The 19,853-nt window shown below is 38.9% G+C and overlaps 1 protein-coding gene across 1 annotated transcript; it reads left to right on the top strand.

Annotated features, from left to right (window-relative positions):
* The first annotated feature begins 8,493 nt into the window (after positions 1-8,493).
* LOC306857421 (fascin-2-like) lies at positions 8,494-19,785 on the top strand. The gene is made up of 5 exons (XM_079397360.1): positions 8,494-10,298; positions 17,134-17,290; positions 17,528-17,649; positions 17,761-17,928; positions 18,745-19,785. The coding sequence occupies exons 1-5, from the start codon at positions 9,479-9,481 to the stop codon at positions 18,948-18,950; spliced, it is 1,473 nt and encodes a 490-aa protein (XP_079253486.1). The 5' UTR covers positions 8,494-9,478; the 3' UTR covers positions 18,951-19,785.
* Positions 19,786-19,853: the final 68 nt, after the last annotated feature.

Below are 19,853 nucleotides of genomic sequence, written 5' to 3'. Positions count from 1 at the left end.
TTACCCAACTTTCATCCTCTGCTCTCATCTAAGAGTGAAACCCCTTGTGGCAATTTTGTAGCAATATTTCACTGTACTGTGCTTTAAGAATGCACTGTGAAAAAAATGTTAGTTGCTGCCTTAAATTTTTAAGTAGAATCAAATTGGCTGTACAAATCATTTCAACTTAAATTATGTTAAACTGACTTTAAATATCAAGTGAATTCTCATATAACGTCAAGAAAATTAAGTTGAAATTGGTTAAATTAATTTGAGTTAAAGTAATGGAAAACCTTATGTTGCCATGACTAATTGATCATAGAATTTTTACAGTGTGTCCTTTGTGGTTTAAAACAGTGGTTTTCAAACTGGGGTCCACCAGGGGGCTGCAAGATGGGTTATATTTAAAAGATATATGCATGTTAATTTAAAAGAAAATAATAGTAATAATAACAATAATAAGTGTATTGTTGTCTATTATTATTTTCTGCTTTCTGAAGACTCTGCTTTCAAAAGTCATTATTATCATCACAATTATTTTATTCTTCTGACAAAAAAATAAATACATTTTTAAGGTGAATACATGTAACATTACTCTTACAGTGGGTAGAAAAATTACACTGTCAGCTTAATACAAGATAAATATTCTCCAGATAATATGTTAATATGGATACAATGTTTGCTTTGGCTTCAGAACAGTGACAACATAAAAGCCAACTATTTAATAAGGATCCTTATATCTTGCTTAACATTTATCTCAGAGACAAGATAAATAGGTCTATAATCACTCTCTCTCTCTCTGTGTGTGTATATATGTATATATATATATATATATATATATATCTGTGTGTGTACACATATATGCCCTGGCACCAAAAAGTTTGAAAACCCCTGTTTTAACAAACCAAGATGAGGAGGAACAAGCAATGAAGAGACAAATGTTGATGAAGGTGGAAATGTTGCAGGCCAGAGAGCTTCTCTGATGTCATCACCAGCCTCAATCGACCACATTAAAGCTGATAGGATGGTTGATTTGTAGTCAAATAACTTTCCGCTTGGCTAAATATAAATTAATATTAAGGGAGCTTATATTAGCAATGTACAATAAGTGGAACAAGGGCCAAATAGTGGAAATGGTTTGAGGCAGAAAACGCACACAAACAGGCACGGGAGGAGGAGAACATTTGTGGGCTAGTGCTGACTAGATAGGGTGATAGATTAAGCACTGTGCCACCCTCTGAAGCAGGTATCATTATTCAGAGTGGCAGCCATTCGGTGAGCAATATAGGACTACCTGCTGAGGATCCTGCAGTAATACAGCTGCTCCACATAATCATAATCTACACAACACCGCTAAAACAGCCAAAGAAAAGAATAAAATACATTGAGAACAGCAGACAGAGTTTGTCAGACAAAATGGAACGTCCAGAGAATTAGGTACAACATTTTGCAAACACCAAAATTTTACAGATTTTGCGTAAAGCAAATGCAAGAGGAGGAAATGTACGAGAGTAGAAAGATGGAGCTCTCTTCCTCTCAATCTCTTAGAGAAGCTGTGAAACAGATGCTAGCAGAAGCATTAACAAAAGAGTGGAGTTTCTGACCGCGAGCCCCCGCGCTTGGCAAGTCCTAGAGGTAATAATGGTTAGCAACCTGAAAAATGTTCTTATCTGAAAAAAGCCCCAGACAGTAATAAATGAAATAATTGTACTAAACACATTAATCCATGTCGGCAGCCCCAGGGGGAGGGTCTGTGAGTGTTAGAGGTAGTGAATGGCACTAACCTGCCAACAAAAAGAGTCTCTGTCTCTCATTCTCTCTCCCTCTCCTTCTCGACCCTCTGCAAACAGTGTATTTTTTGCCCTGCCTTTCGGGAGGCAGGGGTCGTTATTAATCTTGCTGGCTTGCTTAGCTTCAGGCATCACAGCAGGGCAGCATCTGGGAGTGTGTGTGCGAGTGTGTGTGTGATGAGAGTGTCTGAGCCAGGATATGGATAATGCATGGGCAAAGACTGTGTATGTGTTTATGTGTGTGTGCCTGCAGTAGTCTGACTCAGAATGAGATCTTAAGTCATGTGTATCTCTTAATGGATGTTTAAATGTAAATTACACCAGTGTGCATGCATTCTCATCAGTGTTATGCTGTGCAAGTCACAGGATCGTGCATGTGTGTGAAAAAGAATACAATTCAGGACATTTGACTATGATGAATCGCAAAACCATCCTTATTGCATGCATACTTGCTTAGGACAGTGGGCAAACTGAGAGAGAATGCATGAATGCATTTGATATAATCGAGTGTTCTGCATCTGCATGCAGCAAGGTCCATTTCCACTGGGTGGACGTGATGTAAAGTCTGGTACCCAGTGGGACCTGGTAAGAAAAGAACACAATCACCACAGCAACCATTGCAGGAAACATCACCTTGCACTATGGACCTTAGGCCTTGCATCCCACCAGCAATGTAAATATAATATTGTAATTTTATTGGAAGCTGAAATGGACTCTATAATGAACAGGCATGTATGGGAAAACTAAGGCCCTCTTTGCATCTGTTAGAAATGGAACAATAGTAAATACAGGTGTGAACAAGTCTAAAATCTTTTGAGGTTCATCCTCTTGCACCTGAAAATGCATGTGACGTTATTGTATTTTTAGTGTAAATTTGTCCTGTGTGTTACTGAAAGACCGTCCTAATGCCACAGTTTGCCAGCTGCTTTGAAAGTAATCATCCAATTGAAACAGTTTGGAAAAGGTCATTCAAATATATCCAAGTATGTTAATAAAAAAAAAAAAAAAAGTACATTAATTGTAGATATTTTAAAGTTTTTGATTTGTTTTTAAAGACTCCTGAAAATGTGAAATTAAATGTTTTATTTTTTTGGACAAGTGCCATCATCCAATGTTTTTGATATTTGTTTGTCACATGGCAAATTCAGATGATTTATGTAAAAACGACATGATTTTTGCCAAAAGAACTGCATGCTTACAGTGTCGTTCACCAGTTGAGCAAGTGCCATTGAGATGCATGGGAATATTAATTGATAGCTTTTCTAGGTATTATATGACCTGAACTACATGCATTTATACTTGGCTGATTTGTGTCTCAGACTGATCAGTGATCAGATTACTATCAGTCTCAAATACATCTTATAGGGCATTTACACTGGTTTGTCAAGTCTGTAAAAAACGCATTCAGTACCCATGTGTAAATACCCCCTAACAGTTATGCACCTTTCTGATTCTGGTCTGATCAAGCTACTTTATATGGCCAACGTGTAATTGCAGGCGCACGTCAGTTTGATGCATTCTATAATGTCCCATCTAATTTGTATGTTGCCAGCAAAATATAACCTGTAACTGGCCGAGAATGAACGGGATGCATGAGACGAGAGCAGCACTGAGGGAGAGAATCTGACTCCAGTAATTCCTTGCAGCACAAGCAGGATGAAATAAAACACCCCGGGCTACACGTGTGGTGTTTCCAGACAGGCAAAGGCGAAAAATATAGAGTTAAATATCATATCTAATAATCATGTTTTTAAAGGAAATCATATTAAGGTTGTTAAGAGGTACGGCACCAAATGTCAGAACCGTGTTAGTTTCACGCGCTCTCTGATAGATGCGAAGCGACGAGCCGAAGGCGCTCGCGCTGACTCCCAACTCGCGCAGGGGTATTTCCGCCGACGGAGAACAAGAGAGGGAGAGAAGTGTGAAGCCAATCACGTGGCGGGGGAGGGGCTTCGCGAAGTCCTTTCAGCCAATGGCAGCTCCTCAACGGTAACGCGGCCCACGTGGGCCAGGAATCTTGTACTTATCAACGAACATGCATTGAATCCGCTCTAGCCAATCATCTGGGTCTGAAGTGTTAATCTCAATACGGATTGGCTGGCAGTTTCATACAGTTCTTTATTCAACTCCGTTGTTAACTCATTCCTGTGACTGCCTCATGAAGCATTTCTCATCCAAGTCCCTTTTTGGGAAGCATTTTCTTGTCAGCAAAATAAATGGCCCGAAGTTTAGGTGCAAATTGTATATAAAACATCCATCCTCTTTTTATAATCTGCATCCATTAGGCCATAAACCATTAGCTTGATTACATTAGGATGAAATTTACATGGGTCCTGTTGATATGGATGTCAATTAGCCCACACACAAAATGAAATGTTCTTAAATAAACTGTCTGATTGAATAGACGGATGTGAGATCTAAAAATACCTCACTACTGAGGGGGAAGCATAGGTCTATTCTAGGTTGTAATAATAAGGCCACAGACCAAATTGTTGAGGGCAATATTTAGCGCCAAGCCTCCCTAGCGTCTTGACTATAAATTCAACAGAGTCGTGGGAAAATGCCTGTTGATTATAAAAGCGTCCGAAATCGTGTTGTAGGCTACACTGATGACTTTTAAAGGTGCATTCAGTTAGTTTACATTTACTTTCAGCATCACACTCAAAAATTAAAAAACATTGAGTGCTTCAAGACTTTATACTGACACCTACTGGTCTGGATGCATGAAGTTTGTTTGCTAAACACGGCTTCATACTCTGTTTTTGTATCTGTAGTTTTGTTGTTTCTTCAGCACTGGATTAGTTCTCGATATAGAGTTAACACAATACTAATAGTTGTAGTAGTAGTAGTAGGCCTAATAGTAATCTGGCCAATTGCATGACACAATATGAAGTGAAGTGAAGTGACATTCAGCCAAGTATGGTGACCCATACTCGGAATTCGTGCTCTGCATTTAACCCATCCAACGTGCACACACACAGCAGTGAACACACACACACCGTGAACACACACCCGGAGCAGTGGGCAGCCATTTTTTTATGCTGCAGCGCCCGGGGAGCAGTTGGGGGTTCGGTGCCTTGCTCAAGGGCACCTCAGTCGTGGTATTGAGGGTGGAGAGAGCGCTGGACATTCACTCCCCCCACCTACAATTCCTGCCGGCCGGAGACTCGAACCCGCAACCTTCGGATTACAAGTCCGACTCTCTAACCATTAGGCCACGACTTCCCCAATATGGTGGCATCCATGAAGAAGCAACCCACTCCATGCAGAATAAAACAGCTTTTTTCTAAATGACTGACATGACTGAAGTCTTCTCATGTGGGTGTACATCATTTTAATGGTATTTCTTTACATGTAAAACTTAGTGCACCTTTAATTGCTGTTAAGATGTAGAAACTGTTTGACTCCGGTTTCATACCTTTCTTTGACTGGAAGGTCCCGTTTGCAGAGGGGGGCTATAAAACAAAGATTAAAAATAGTCAAGTGAGTATAATCCCATCATGCTCACAGTCACAGAGGCACCAAGTCTGACAAACCGAGCATTAATCTCTTATTTTCTTAAGAAGGAACTCTGGTGGGCCCTTCAAGTCAACGTGTAAAGCAATAGTGACACCTAGAGGTCAGCACAAGAACTGCATTTGATGGAAGGTGCTCTTTTCCGTTTACCCCTAATGAATTATGCAGCAGACATACAATTTAGCTGCTCCCGTGGTGGACAAGGAGGTCACCCACAGACGCATGGCTACTGCAGCTGTACTCTAAAGCTCTGGTGGCATCTTCAGCCATCAGCCCTGTGCTGATTTGGTCTAGATTTCTCCATCTTTGTTCAGATGATTCATGCTAAAAGAAGAAGTAGAATACATTAAATTTACATTTAATCATTTAGCACACATTTTCTCCAAAGCGAATTATAAAACAGAATAACAAAGCAGAAGAGCTTAATGCAAGAGAGAAATAAAAATTAAAATGTGTAGATAAACAAAGAAAAATTACATTAAATTTACATTTATTCATTTAAGAGATTTTTTAATGAAAAACATCACAGTAATACAAGCAGAAGCAATTAATTCAATTGAAGAAAAACAAATGCAAGTCATTCTAAAATACCTCATTTCAATGGAGCACTAGTGTAGATAAAAAAAGGGAACAAACTACCTCAGCCACATTTTAACTGAAACATGGTATTGTTGCTCTGATGACAGGATAAAACAAGGTTACAGAGCCAAAGATGCAGAATTCAGAGCTGAGCAGATGAGGGTGGGAAAAAATTGAGCATGGGGTGTGGAAAGGGTGAGATGGAGGAGAGAAGAAGGGGAAGAGAAGATCACAGGTTAAGGGGAGTGCGGGAGACAGGATAAAAATGAAAGGGATGATGAAGAGGCTGGGTAGAGTGAGAGAAAAGAAGAAGGAGAGCAAGAAAGAATGGTGTTACGTATATTGGTGGGATTGGGGATGGCAGGGTTGCTCCCGACAGAGCAGGGGAATAGCAGCATTGCGGTTAATAGGGTAGAAAAAGCTGGGGGGCTGTTAACTCTGAAATGTTCATTTTTAAACTCAAGCTTTTTTCTCCTTCCACCCCCTCCACTCCTTTCTCTCTCTCTCTCTCTCCCTCACAATTGTACTCCCTCCCCAGGCTGCGTAGTAATGATAGCTATTTGACTGCCATCAGAGGAGCTGGGTAATGGTCTCTAAAGAACCATTTCAGACACAACCTGGCAGGGTTGGCCTCCCAAAAACATCTGCTTGCCTATCAAGAGGTACTACCGCACCAGACACACTACACACACGTAAGCACACTCATGCACACACTCATGCGTGGACACGCACAATACTATGTTGCATAGAGTCATGCCTGACTTAGGTAATGGACCACGGGAATACACTTGTGAGCTGAATACCAACAAAAATAAAAGAGGTGGTAATAGTGTTGTTGTGCTTAGAGGTGTTTTCAATGGCGACTGGGGGCTGAAATACTACTGTCAGAATTACTTGTGGTAATTAAATGTAAAAATGACACTAAGGGGCCCAAACAAGGACTTCAGGGGATTAGTAACCAGATATATAATGTTATATACTTTTTGTTCATATTGTTTGGATGGTTCTCTATTGCAGTTAGGACTTCCCAACATGCAAACTTGACTGCATTTTTTGTCCCTGTTGAATATATTGTGGTTAATTCTTACAGGATTATAAGCTTCCTAATTGACCCCGGGAACATTGCAGGAAAGAAAAGCAGACATTCCCATGTTAAAAAAATAAAAAATAAAAATCTGATTACTGTACTAAACCTTATAATGCTAAACTTTCCTCCTGTCTCTGGTAAATTTCTGCTACTCTGCCTCCCTCTGGTGGCACACTCTAGTACTTTCCTTTCATTCAGAGAATTTTGGTTAGATACTCTGAAATGTGCTTTCCAATATAAGGCATATTGTCAACCATTCATTTTTATTTTTCTTCCACTGAAGAAAAGTTTATATATCTGGAAATCTCCTATCTCTTCAGCCATAATTCATATTTTCATTCAGACATGTGGAAAAAGATATGGTCAGTTTGCAGTCAGGAGAATTAACCTGGCTCACAGGTCATGATAGCTTTTCTCTTTGAAAGTGCAAAGCTCCCAAATGTCAGTCAGGCTGTTAAGGGGATTGCTTGCTATTGACTAGCTTTCGGCCCATTGAAGAAAGCCTAAGTAAAGAGAGATTTGATTATGGTGACAAGGTTAAAGATGCTTCCCATCATTACTGAATTTTGATAATATATAAACACTTCTTTTTGTGTGTGATAATTCAGATTTTATTCTGAACCAAATGGGACGTTATTTTTGACTCAGTCTTTATAGTACTCAATTGACAGCACATCAGTTGCAATGAGGTACTGTGTTCTGCTTGACTGGATTTTGCGGTTAAATCCTTAGCTACTCACTGTAACATAATGAATGCAATTTCTTCTACTTTTTGTTTTGTCATGTCAAAGCATCTGACAACAACGTAAAAGTGTAAATTTAAATGCAAGGGTCAGTGCATGTCTAAGGTTAACATCTCTGCTTAAGAGTTTCTCGAACAAATGTAAACAAAGAGTAGATTTGCCAAAGCCAATAATGGTTAATGGATGTCTTATTGTTCCTGTGCTTCGAAGAGTGTGTATATATGTGTGTGTGGTTCAGGCTTACCCGTCCCATACGTGGTCAGTCCCCGACAGATGGAAGGTTCTGTGTCCAAGACACGCCCAAGGAGAGGAGGAGGGGTTTGGGGCTGCTGTGGATTAGATTGGTCTAATAAAAGAGTTGGATCATTGAAAGGCAGATTAGGGGCCTGTGGAGGAGACTGTTTTTCGAACAAACATGCTTGGGATTTGAAATGGATCGACAATATGTGTAGCATTATGCAAACATGAGGCAACACGGCCAGTGAAATGCTAAGCAAACAACTTATGTGACTGGAAATGAGCTAGAGAGATGTGTTCAGTCACAGTAAATTGGTCTTCAATGGCTACATGTCAGGCATCTTTGAATAAGCATCTGTTTGTTACCTCCAAGTACACTCTCACACCCATGCACACATTGCCGTAATAAAGATGACCCACCAAGCTCGGAATCAGAGAAGTCGTGTAACTGTATCCTGAGTGTACACTGGAAAGCCGATCCCCCTCTCAGGCCACTACCACGGGTGCTGGGGGAGGGCTCTGGTTACCCAGCTTTGTGTCAAAGCGCCATCAGCAAAGAGTTAGAGACTGGGGAGGAGGACAAAAGCAGGAGCACTATAGAACGGGTGGAACTGGGCCTCCATAAATGGTCTCTAGTGTAAGAATACATCCAATATAGCGAGAAAGGAGAAAGGACGTAGAAAAAGAAAGATAAGAGGCTAGGACAACAGGTGAAAGGGAGGTAGAAAAGGTGTTGAAGTACACCAGAAAAGCTGCACTGTACTTCAGGTGGCGTTTGTTGACATGGCACAAGCTGGCCTGGCAAATAGTGGGCACCTTGCACAGTGAAATGCTGCAATTTCTCGAGGTCTCGGAGGAGAACGATTTGTCTATTTAAGGCACGCACAAGTTCTGAGGATGTGACTCAAGTAAAGTGACTTAGAAGAGGACAAGGAGGTGACAAACTAATGAGATGTAAACCTGATGGACTGAGACGAGTCAAGCATCGAGAAGAAGAAGTAAAACAGTGCGACTCAGTCTTGAGCATCTCTTTAAGAGATCAGCCGTCCCACAGTCCCAGAGGCAGCCACTGGAGAGGACAGAAAAACGCAGGTAAATTGAGAAGGAAAAGGAATGAGACCGGGGAAGCGAGTGAAAGAGGCACAGAGGAAAAGGAACCGTTGGGATCAGGGTGACGTCAGCAGCTCTCTGGATTGTGGTGTTGAGTCCTCCTGATTATAATCTGATCTGATTAGGAAACACAGGGAAAAAAATCTCCAGAGCCTCTGCAAGCTCTCCGGGGAGCAAGACGCTGTTTTTACTGAGCGGAGAGGCCAAGGACCAAGAACAAAACCAAAAGAGGAATTTAGGAGCAGTCTACTAAAAAAAGTTAAGGCCGGTAGCTGAAAAGAGTCCGTTACACTAAGTGGATTTCACTTTACTCTTTTACAATAGGAAGCAAATTAATCAGGACAAGTAGGGGAGTTAACATTGTAAGTCTGCAGGCTCTTCAGCTTCTTCTCTGGACTTTCAATACTCTCTGGCTTCCATCTGGGTTATAAGCCAGGATGCCCTCCAATGGTAGTAAAGCCCTCAAGCTACAATTCGGGCTTATTAATTATGAGAATCGCTATCTAACAGCGGAGGCCTTTGGCTTCAAGATGAACGCTTCAGCTCCGAGTCTAAAGAAGAAGCAGATCTGGACTCTGGAACAGGATGAGCATGATGGTCAGGTGGTTTACCTGCACAGTCACCTGGGGCGCTACTTGGCTTCCGACAAAGATGGCAAGGTAAGCTGTGAAGCTGAAACCAAAGAGAACGACTGCCGCTTTCTGATTGTAGCACAGTCAGACGGGCGCTGGGCCCTGCAGTCTGAGCCATATATGCGCTTCTTTGGAGGTTCAGAGGACTACTTGTCCTGCTTTGCTCAGACCATTGGCGAGACAGAACTATGGGCCATGCACCTGGCCCTGCACCCACAGGCCAATCTGCTCAGCGTGGCCCGCAAACGCTATGCCCATCTAGCATCTCCAGAGGGAGAGATTGCTGTGGACAGTAACATCCCTTGGGGTGTGGATGCTCTTCTAACTCTTGTGTACATGGATGGCAAATATTGTCTTAAAACCAGTGACAGCCGGTTTCTGAGCAATGATGGGAAACTGTCCTCTGAAAATGGCCGTGGGACAGGCTACACTTTGGAACTGAAATCAGGCAAGTTGGCCTTCAAGGACTGTGAGGGGAAGTACTTGACCCCCATGGGGCCCACTGGAACTCTGCGCTCTGGACGCTGCTCCAAACCCGGCAAAGACGAGCTGTTTGATCTTGAGGAAAGCCATCCGCAAGTGGTGTTTCAGGCCGCCAACAACAGATTTGTTTCTATCCGACAAGGTAAGTGGTGCTACTTGAATTTCTTTTGACGTTCCCCTTTAGGAGGTCCACATGCTTCAGCGACTAGCCTCATTTTTGCTATAGAATTGAATGAATACAATCTTTAAAATTAACTTCTGTCTCTATTTACTCACCTGTCGTTTTCAAACATGTGTGGCTAAGTCTTTTTTGTCTGTACAATGAAAGTCGGTAGGGTCTAATGTTGTTTTGGACAATATTGAGTTTTGTTGTATGGACAAAAACAGTTGAAACGTTCTTCAAAATGTTGTCTTTTATGTTCCATAGAAGAAAGCAAGTCATACAGGTTCACGAGAGTGAGTAAATGATGGCAGAATTTACTTTTTTAATTTACTATCCCTTCAAAGAAGATTCAAGGGAACTCTCAAAATAAGGTTTTTCCCTGTCCCTTAGCACTCCTGTGGAGTCTTGTGTAACAGATGTGAGTCCTCATTACATCTATTAAGTACCTCTAATACCTGTTGGGTAACCAGATATAGAAATCTAGAGTATGGAGTTAAAGCATGTAAATGTTGATTGTAATGGAAATGTTTTGTGAAAAATTTGATTTTCAGACTGAATAATATGCTAAACAAATTGATTAGATTTTAGTAGTCTGAGAATAATTTGCACTGTTGCGCTGTCCGTTTCGGTCCTCATTAGTGTTTTTATACGCAAGCACACCAGTGCATGAAAATAACCTTCATGCAAAATTGCAGCTGCATTGCAAACTATGCATACATAGTCAAATATATGAAAACTAGCCTGGAGAGCAGGTGAACACGCCCATGAGCGTGACCTCACAGAAATAATATACAGCAGCTGTCTTTTCAGCTGAGTAGGCAAATATTAATCTGCGAGACATGGCCGATTTTTATTCGCTGGCAATGTGCTCTGCTAACAAACATGCTGCATTATTGTAGCTTCCTGTCTTGACTGAGCTACTAAGTTCTATAATGTAAATCTTGCATGCTGTAACATTATCCATTATCTCCAGCGCAGAGCTCCTGGTAAGCATTTTGAGCCACCTGCAATAGATAAATTACTGGAGAAACTGAATGGCTTTGAATATCCACCATAGGAAGCTGGGTCAGTAACAGATCCTGTCCTCTCCAGTACACTCATCCATCTCTCTCTCTCTCGTTTTCATTCTCACAGATGTGCACATATTTGCGCAGAATTTTTCAAAGAGTGATACACTTTTAGTTAGTTTATTTATATAACAAAATAGGAAGAATATGCTCTGATATACTCACATGCACATGTCCACATGCATGCACACACTAGTGGCAAGGTGTGCTAAATAATTGAGTGGACAGGGGCATTTCAATGATGGTGGAGTCCGCTTTCAGAAACACAAGCCTTCCGCCGCATTTCTTTATCTGGGGACCATGCAATGTGCTGGGCTACAATGGGGACGCAAATCAGAGAGTCCTTCGGGAGCAGTTGGGGTTTGGCCCGACAGGCAGAAAAACCCAATAGGGGGAAAAGAGACAATGGAAAGTGTGAAAGTATACAGCAGAAAAGAGAACAAGACAGACAGGAGGAAGAAGAAAGATCAGGCACAAAATCACAATGAATAGAGACATAATGCATTATGGGTGTGGATAGGTGGACGGTATGGCTTTTTTTGTCATTGTCACTGTTAAAAGATCATAAATCAAAGACTTTAGCAGCAGTACCCCTGAGGAGGACATGATGTTGTATTGTCAGTTTAGTTTACTCATGGGATAGAGTCATTTAAGGCCATTCAAAAAGTTAGTTTCTGGTAGAAAAACATGTGCACCAGCACAAAGAATTTTAATTAATTTTACCAGCTAAGTAGGTTGCAGGGCAGGTATTATACAAATCCTCCGAAAAATTGTGAGGCCTTCAATATTAGCAGCTGAAGCCATAGTCAAAAGCTCTGGATTGTAATCAAAATTAAGATGTGAGATGTTTGAGTCATGCATTAAGATTCCTGCAATGGTGTGTTTCTCTTGCTTCAAATGGTTCAGTGTCGATTCAACATTAGGAAATATCAAGTATCAACATATTACCAAAAAAAAAAAATCTAGGCATTTCATTATGGGTGAAAAAAGACAGGGAAAATGACACAGGCCAGATGGAACATTTGTTCTTAATGAACGAGAAGCATCTCTCCCCATCTATTGCACATTCATTCTGTGCAAAAAAGCAATTAGGTAAAGTAATTTTGCTAATGGATGAAGCAGTTCATTTCTTTTAGAGAGTCTCTACATGATGAAGGGAACCAGAGATGCCTTCAGACAGGGCTGCCAATCAGCTCTGCAGGTCTGACGTTCATTAAGCCCCAGGCCTCTCGCCCTGGGATGCAACACAAACTCACAGATGATCTTTTAATCAATAATGAGTAGTGACATTGCATGGTCGTTTTTCAGAAATATCGCTATTATTGGCTGAGATATAACGTTTTATTCTCTTGCTTTTGTTGTGGTGTACTTTTTTGCAGCAGCTATGGCACATTTTGTGTGGCACACATACTTGAGTTGGAAAGATGGCATGCACTCAGACGGGGTGATCTGTTACCATGTTCTTCATCACCTCCACAGTGTTCACCTGGAGCATTCTAATCCGGCCCGGAAGGTGAAAAAGAGATGAGCACAAAGGAAGAGATATAGAGAAAGAAAAGAAAAGAAAAAAAAAGAAGCTAACAAAATGTGAGACAGTGGATTGTGGCATCACTTAACCATTAAAAATTAATCTCAGACTGTCTTGGCACATTTGGAGATCACAGCTTTAGTTTTGGGCCAAATATTTCTAAGTAAACACCTTCACATAGAATGGGATTCAAATGTCTGGGACCACTAGTGGAAATTTATATTTTGCATTTTTACAATTTAATCTTTTTTTTTCATGACAAATTGTATTATCATCATGAGTGAAAGTTGAATTGAAAAATTAACATGAGTTTCAGAATGTCTTTAGTTTGTCCCCTTTCTGCTTTGGTGACAGCAGCACTCAAGCAGTATGCACTCCTGATGTGCTTATTGTATTTTTTTTCCCAGAATTCCAATGTAGCCCCAGACTTTTGAACCCCACTGTATACATGCATGTTAAACCAAAATCTATGCAGACTGTAGTCACGTTTTGTAGTGTTCTCCCATACCTCTTGTGCTCTCCAATAAGTATTTGACCTGGCACGCATGCAGCGATCTACTTGCCCCAGTTTTGAGAAGGCCCTCTCACTGTCTCTGTCTCTGGGTACTGTTACCATACAACAGAAATGGGTTGGTAAATTGAGAGGTAGCATTCTGTGATGGGAGTGAGGTCATTCACAGGAGTTCAGGATTGAGATCAGTAATCACAATGCCGTGGATGAGGAATGATCAACAGAGGAGATAGAGTGTCCTGCCCCAGCTGGCCTCTCTTCTTCTATCTTTGGTGCAAAACTAAAGCAGAGTCAGACGTGAAATTGGAAAATAAAGTGTAACGGGCCGCAGAAATGAAAACCGCTGCAGCAGAGTGATGTCTGATCTGAGAAAGAGAAACATCTGAAGCTGTTTCTTTTTCATTATCCCTGATTTTGTCTTGATTAGAAATGAGACTTTGTTTTTGGCAACTTTGGCTGGTAGTTGTACTCAGGTTCCAACAAAAACAATGCACTAACACTGCAAACCACATGTTTCTATCATTTAATGCCATTAGGAATTATATATATATATATACGGATTATAGAACCCAATTCCAAAGTAAGACCAGGTAGTGTCTATTGATGGGCCAAGATGATTTGTAAAAATAGTCCACGCAGTGTGAGAGAAAATTATAGGCAGAGGGAGAAACACAGGCTCACAGTAAACCTAAATCATAGCAAAAAAAAAAAAAACATTCCATGGTGGAGTGATCGATGGCAGCAGATTCTGCTGATAGGCCTGGTTTCTTTCCCAGCATGTCTCAGGCACCCTGCAGAGTCCCGTTGAAACAATAGTATTACTTCAGCCCCCCGACTGGTTTTCCTCGGAGCTGGAGGATTGTACATACGCTACTCCAAAAAGCTGCTTACTGGGCCCTACAGTGCAGCTTTGTGTCTCTTTGCATGCTGAGAATTAGGAGAGGTTACAGCATTAGAAGGGGAGGGGCAGGAAGGATGACAGGGTGGAGGGAGAAGGATGCTAGGGTGCAGGATCTGGGTGCAGGATCTGGCCTGTTAAAGGCTTAAGAAAATGATCAAGGGATATTTTCGGATACATCCACTTTGTGCCTTAGCCACGACAATCTGTTTGATGCATCTTGCACGATGCTGTCGGTTTTGTTTGATTATGCAGTTGAATCATTTATTTGCCCTACCAGACAAAAGTTATTATCTTCAAAAGCATTTGAAGACCTCTTAAAGTTGGTTGGCTGCCATCTTTGAAGAAGCTCAAATAATACGATAGTTTTATTGATTTATTTACCAATTTTATGATAATTAATTTAGATATTTTTAAATATGGCTCATGATTTTAAATTACTTGCATTACCAAAAGTTTTAAATAAGGTTTTTAAATGTTTTTGAAATAAGTCTTTTATGCTCACCAAGGCTACATTTATTTGATCAAAAATACAGTTAAAAAGTAATATTTTGAAATTAAACCAGAATATTAAATTGTACCACATTAAACCAATATATTATATTGATTATAAATAGCTTTTGCTGTCTAATAAATTTGTGGAATCCATGACACATTTTTCAGGATTCTTTGATAAACAGAAAGTAAAAAAAACAGCATTTATTTTCAAAAGAATCTTTTGTAACAAATGTTTTACTGTCATTTTTGATCAGTTGAATGCGTCCTTGGGGAACAAAAGTAAGAATTTCTTCTTTTTTAAAACTCTTACTTGCCTCAAACTTTTGAATGGTAGTGTATCACAAAACAAATATCAAGCAAAAGTTGTTTAAACATTGATGATAATAAGTATAAGATGTTTCTTGAGCACCAAATCAGCATATTAGAATAATTTAAGGATCATGTGACATTGAAGACTGGAGTAATGTCGGCTGAAAATTAAGCTTTACATCACAGGAATAAATTACATTTTAAAGTATATTCAAATAGAAAATTGTAATAATATTTGAGAATAGTACTGTTTTTACATTTTTTAGGAGACTTCTTTCAAAAACATTATAAAATCTTAATTATTATTAATTATTTGAATAGTAGTGTACATACATGTTTAATTTTAAATAATACTTTTAATAAATAGCAAATAACATTTGAAAACTTGACCTTAAACTATTAAACCTATTATTAGGTCTCTTAACCTAAACAAAATTGTGAATTGATTGATCATACTTTTGCCACTTGCAAGTAAAGCACTCTTTTGGTTCATTTGTGTCCTGTTTTTAAGATGTTTAAGATGAATGCCATGACAAAGTCCCAGAACTAATTAGCATAGAAACCCAGCAGGGTGCAGCGAGGCCTCTGACCCTGCCAAGGTCGCGGTTTCTATGCCAAGGTTTTATCAGTGCAAAGATACAATCACAAGTGGTTTTGCCCTACTGCACTGAATGGTAATGTAGATGCATACAGAAATGTTGTTTGCCAATAGGAATGCATGAATGAACTGTAGATACATAGTTTTTTTTATAGAAACACACAAAGTCTACATCTGTTAAACAACCAAATCAAGATGAATGGCTTGGATATAAATAATGTTTCAGACCACAGCCAGTGGATTATGTTGTGTAAATGTTAATGTTACAAATAATACAGTGACTCGGAATGAATCTGTCATGACTGAATGAGTAAACCTAATTTCAAAACATCAGTGATCTTGCATTGAAATAAAGGATGCTTATAGACAGCAGAGTGACATGTTTGGGCTCCATTAACTATAGATGTGATTCTTAAATAAACATGGTCCGCTGTAGACGTTGCGCTAGAATAGGGCTCAGAGTCAGGTTGATGCCTGTTGTGCGTGGCAGTGAAGTTAATCATGCTGGTGCTTTGTCTCCCTTCAGGATTCCAAACTAGGGGAAAGTTCAGGACAAACACATGCTATATTGTTTAAGCAGATGTATTTGAAACGTCCTCGGAATAGCATGTTGCATATTGTTCTAACAGTCAGTGTTAATCTGTGTGATTGTATTGGGGCATAGTAATAAGAGTGACTTTTGTGTGTTTGAATGTTTTATTTAAGAAAGTTTCAGCAATTTTAGGTGGGTTTACACTTTATTATTTCGAATTTGCTGTGTGTTCACATAATGTCACTGTTAAGGCTGAGTTTCATAATCATATGCTGTTGTTTTGAACGTTCTATTCATCAAAGAGTCTTACAAATAGTTTTCAGCATTTAAATCATTATATAATTTTTTTTTTCTAGCAAGGTTTTTGAATGTGACACTGAAGACCGGAGTAATGATTGATGAAAATTCAGCTTTTCCATCACAGGAATAAAGGACATTTTAAAATATATTCAAATAGGAAACAGTTTTTTTTTTATTGTGATGTTTCATAATATTACTGTTTTTACTATAAATGTAGCATCAGTGACTTCTTTCAAATCATTAAAAATTCTTACTGACACCAAACTTCTGAATAGTAGTGTATGTTCACACAAAATATATAAATTGAAGGTCTTTTTCAGGTGTTTATTATAGTTATACAGCCTTCATGAACTTATAGTTAAACTGAATCTGACTTAATTCATTTAGAAATGTTTTAACTTATAAAATATCAAATAAAACTGTTAATGTTTGAGGTACAATTCCAAAGCTTTATTCTGAACATTATTTAAATAATTAAGCAAAATTGCCCTGCTCTCCCATATATGCCTGTTTTAAATTAAAAGCAATGAATAACAGTTTTGTCTTATGTTCTGTTTCTCTGTGTTTCACCAGGAGTGAGTGTCTCAGCCAATCAGGATGATGAGACAGACATGGAGACATTTCAAATGGAAATTGATAAAGACACAAGAAAGTGCAAATTCAGAACTAACGAAGGGAATTACTGGACGCTTGTCACTCATGGAGGCATCCAGTCAACAGCCACAGAAGTGTAAGATTTAGTTTTACTTTCAAAATTTTCAAAATAAATGATTCTTTTCCACTTATATGAGATATGACATGAGGGCAAGCAACATTACTATTATGTAACTATGATTAAATGCATCCATAACATCTGGAACACGGCAGTAATATAACAGAAATTGTAAAGCCATTTCATTTACTCCTGTTCTCTGTGGGTGTACATGTTTTATTAACACTTATGTATACAATCTCCCACTGTGTGCAGCGGTGCCAACACCATGTTTGACATAGTGTGGCTCGGTCGACGGGTGGCACTGCAAGCCAGCAATGGAAAATACATATGCACCAAGAAAAATGGCCAGCTTGCTGCAGTCAGTGACTCTGTGGGTGAGTTCATACTGATACTACTCACAAACAAAATCAAAACATCTAAATCAAATCTAATGTTATTTGAGAAATATACAAGAATATAATATGTCACCCTGTTTTTTCCTCCAGGTGAGGACGAGCAGTTGATTCTGAAGCTGATCAATAGGCCCATTCTGATCCTGAGGGGAGAGAATGGTTATGTTTGCCACCACAAGAACTCTAATACACTGGATGCCAATCGTTCAGTCTATGACATATTTACACTGCAGTTCAATGATGGCACATATCACATTAAAGGTGAGTTTTAATCCGACCACATTGTCAATAATTTTTGTGCTGTAATAAATCCTAAAGCAGGTTTCTGGAAAGCAAATAACAGCTTTTATTTCCTGGAATTGATTTATGTTGTAATTAGATGACAGAAGTGTCAAAAAATGTATCTGCTGAAATTGATTTTCAAGGGAACTAGTTACCTGTAAGAGGGCATACGGTACTGTCTTTTAACCGTAAAACTGCAATAAATGATGCATTATGAACATTATGATGCATACCAAATGTTCGATAATAAAAAAAGAGAAATATAGATTTTTTTTTAGGTATTGTTACAGTTTTACACACTTCTAGAATCTGACTTGATTAAGTCATTATTAAATGTAATTTTATGACAATAAAACAAGAATACATTATGATATACAGCAAATGTTAGATGATGGAAAAATAGGTATATAGAACTTTTCCAGGCAATGTTAGTAGTAGCTATACAACGATTGTGAACTTCTAGTGAAACTGACTCGATTATGTTATTATTAAATGTAATCTATGTCAGAAATGTCCAAATGTATTTAATTAATTTACCAGGTGGAAATGATTTTCATGGTAACTGATTTATCTACTTATAGTATTTTCTTACAACCATAAAAGAATAATACAATATTATGAAATATAATAAATGTTAGGTGACCAAAAAGTGAATTTCAACATTCAACATTTTATATATGCAAAAAATATTTAAATATAATTTTTAGCACTTTGTCACTTTTTTTTGTGCTAATGAAATTAACCAGGGTTCAAGTCATGTATGTTATGAAGCTGACCGGTATTGAATTCCTATAGGTGTTGGTGGAAAATTCTGGTACGTGTCCAACAGTGGCTTGGTGTGCACTGATGGAGACACACCTGAAGATTTCTGCTTTGAGTTCTTAGAGCATGGACGGATAGCTATAAGGGGCAAAAATGGCAAATATCTACGTGGAGACCAAGGAGGCAATCTGAAAGGCGATGGAGAGAATGCAGACAGCTCTTCCCTCTGGGAATACTGACACTATGTGGACATTTAAGGAACTGTCACTCACCTGTGTTAAACTCTTGGATTTACAGATGTGAGAAAATAAATTGGTACGATTAAGGTTTAATATTTGGACATCTGTTTTCCCATCAGTCAGCATTTGATGTAGAGTCAGTATTCAGCATTACGCATGTATTATTTACCATTTCTGGTTTATAGTCCTATACAAAATGAGCCTGTATAAACAGAATACAAACATGACATGAACCTTTATCGTATCAGCTCACTATTGCACACTGTTAGGCAAAATGTGTGAGGTAATGATCTTACATAAAACTCGCAAAGCATGCTATTACTATGGCAAATCACTTTTATCATCTCTGTTCATTTTCAAATTGACACATTATCATTGCATGATAAGATATCAGTTTTAAACCCAATAATTCTTGAATGCTATTGTTAACCATTACTGTTGTTGTTTTTTTAATTACTTTTTTTTTTACTTTAATTACCCATTATTGTCTTGTCTTTCATGCTATTATTCATTATCATGTCAATGTTTGTCAGTTCCAGTGAGGCTTGTTTTACTCTCTGGGGTTACAGACTGCTGTGTTTGCAACACATGGACATACGTGGCATTTATATATACTTAGGCCTGGTAAATTAACTCTTCTTGTTGTGTCTTTAAGCTAACTAGGGAAGCCAAGCAACCAAAATAGAACAGGATTCACAGTAATTACTCTGTCTCACCAAAATGAAAGGTACCAGGATTAAATTCATTTTATTTCCTATTGTGATTTATTTGCTTTCTCTTTCTTAAGACCACCTGGAAAGGTTTTACAGTTATTACAATAAAATCCTGTCTCTTAATTCTGGAGGAATGCATCTCATTTACTGTAACGTGGTTTTAGATGAAACAAATGGATTGGTTCTGTTC

This window comes from Barbus barbus (assembly GCF_936440315.1).
Source record: "Barbus barbus genome assembly, chromosome: 38".
NCBI classification, from domain to species: domain Eukaryota; kingdom Metazoa; phylum Chordata; class Actinopteri; order Cypriniformes; family Cyprinidae; genus Barbus; species Barbus barbus.
This window is presented reverse-complemented; position numbering and strand designations above follow the sequence as displayed.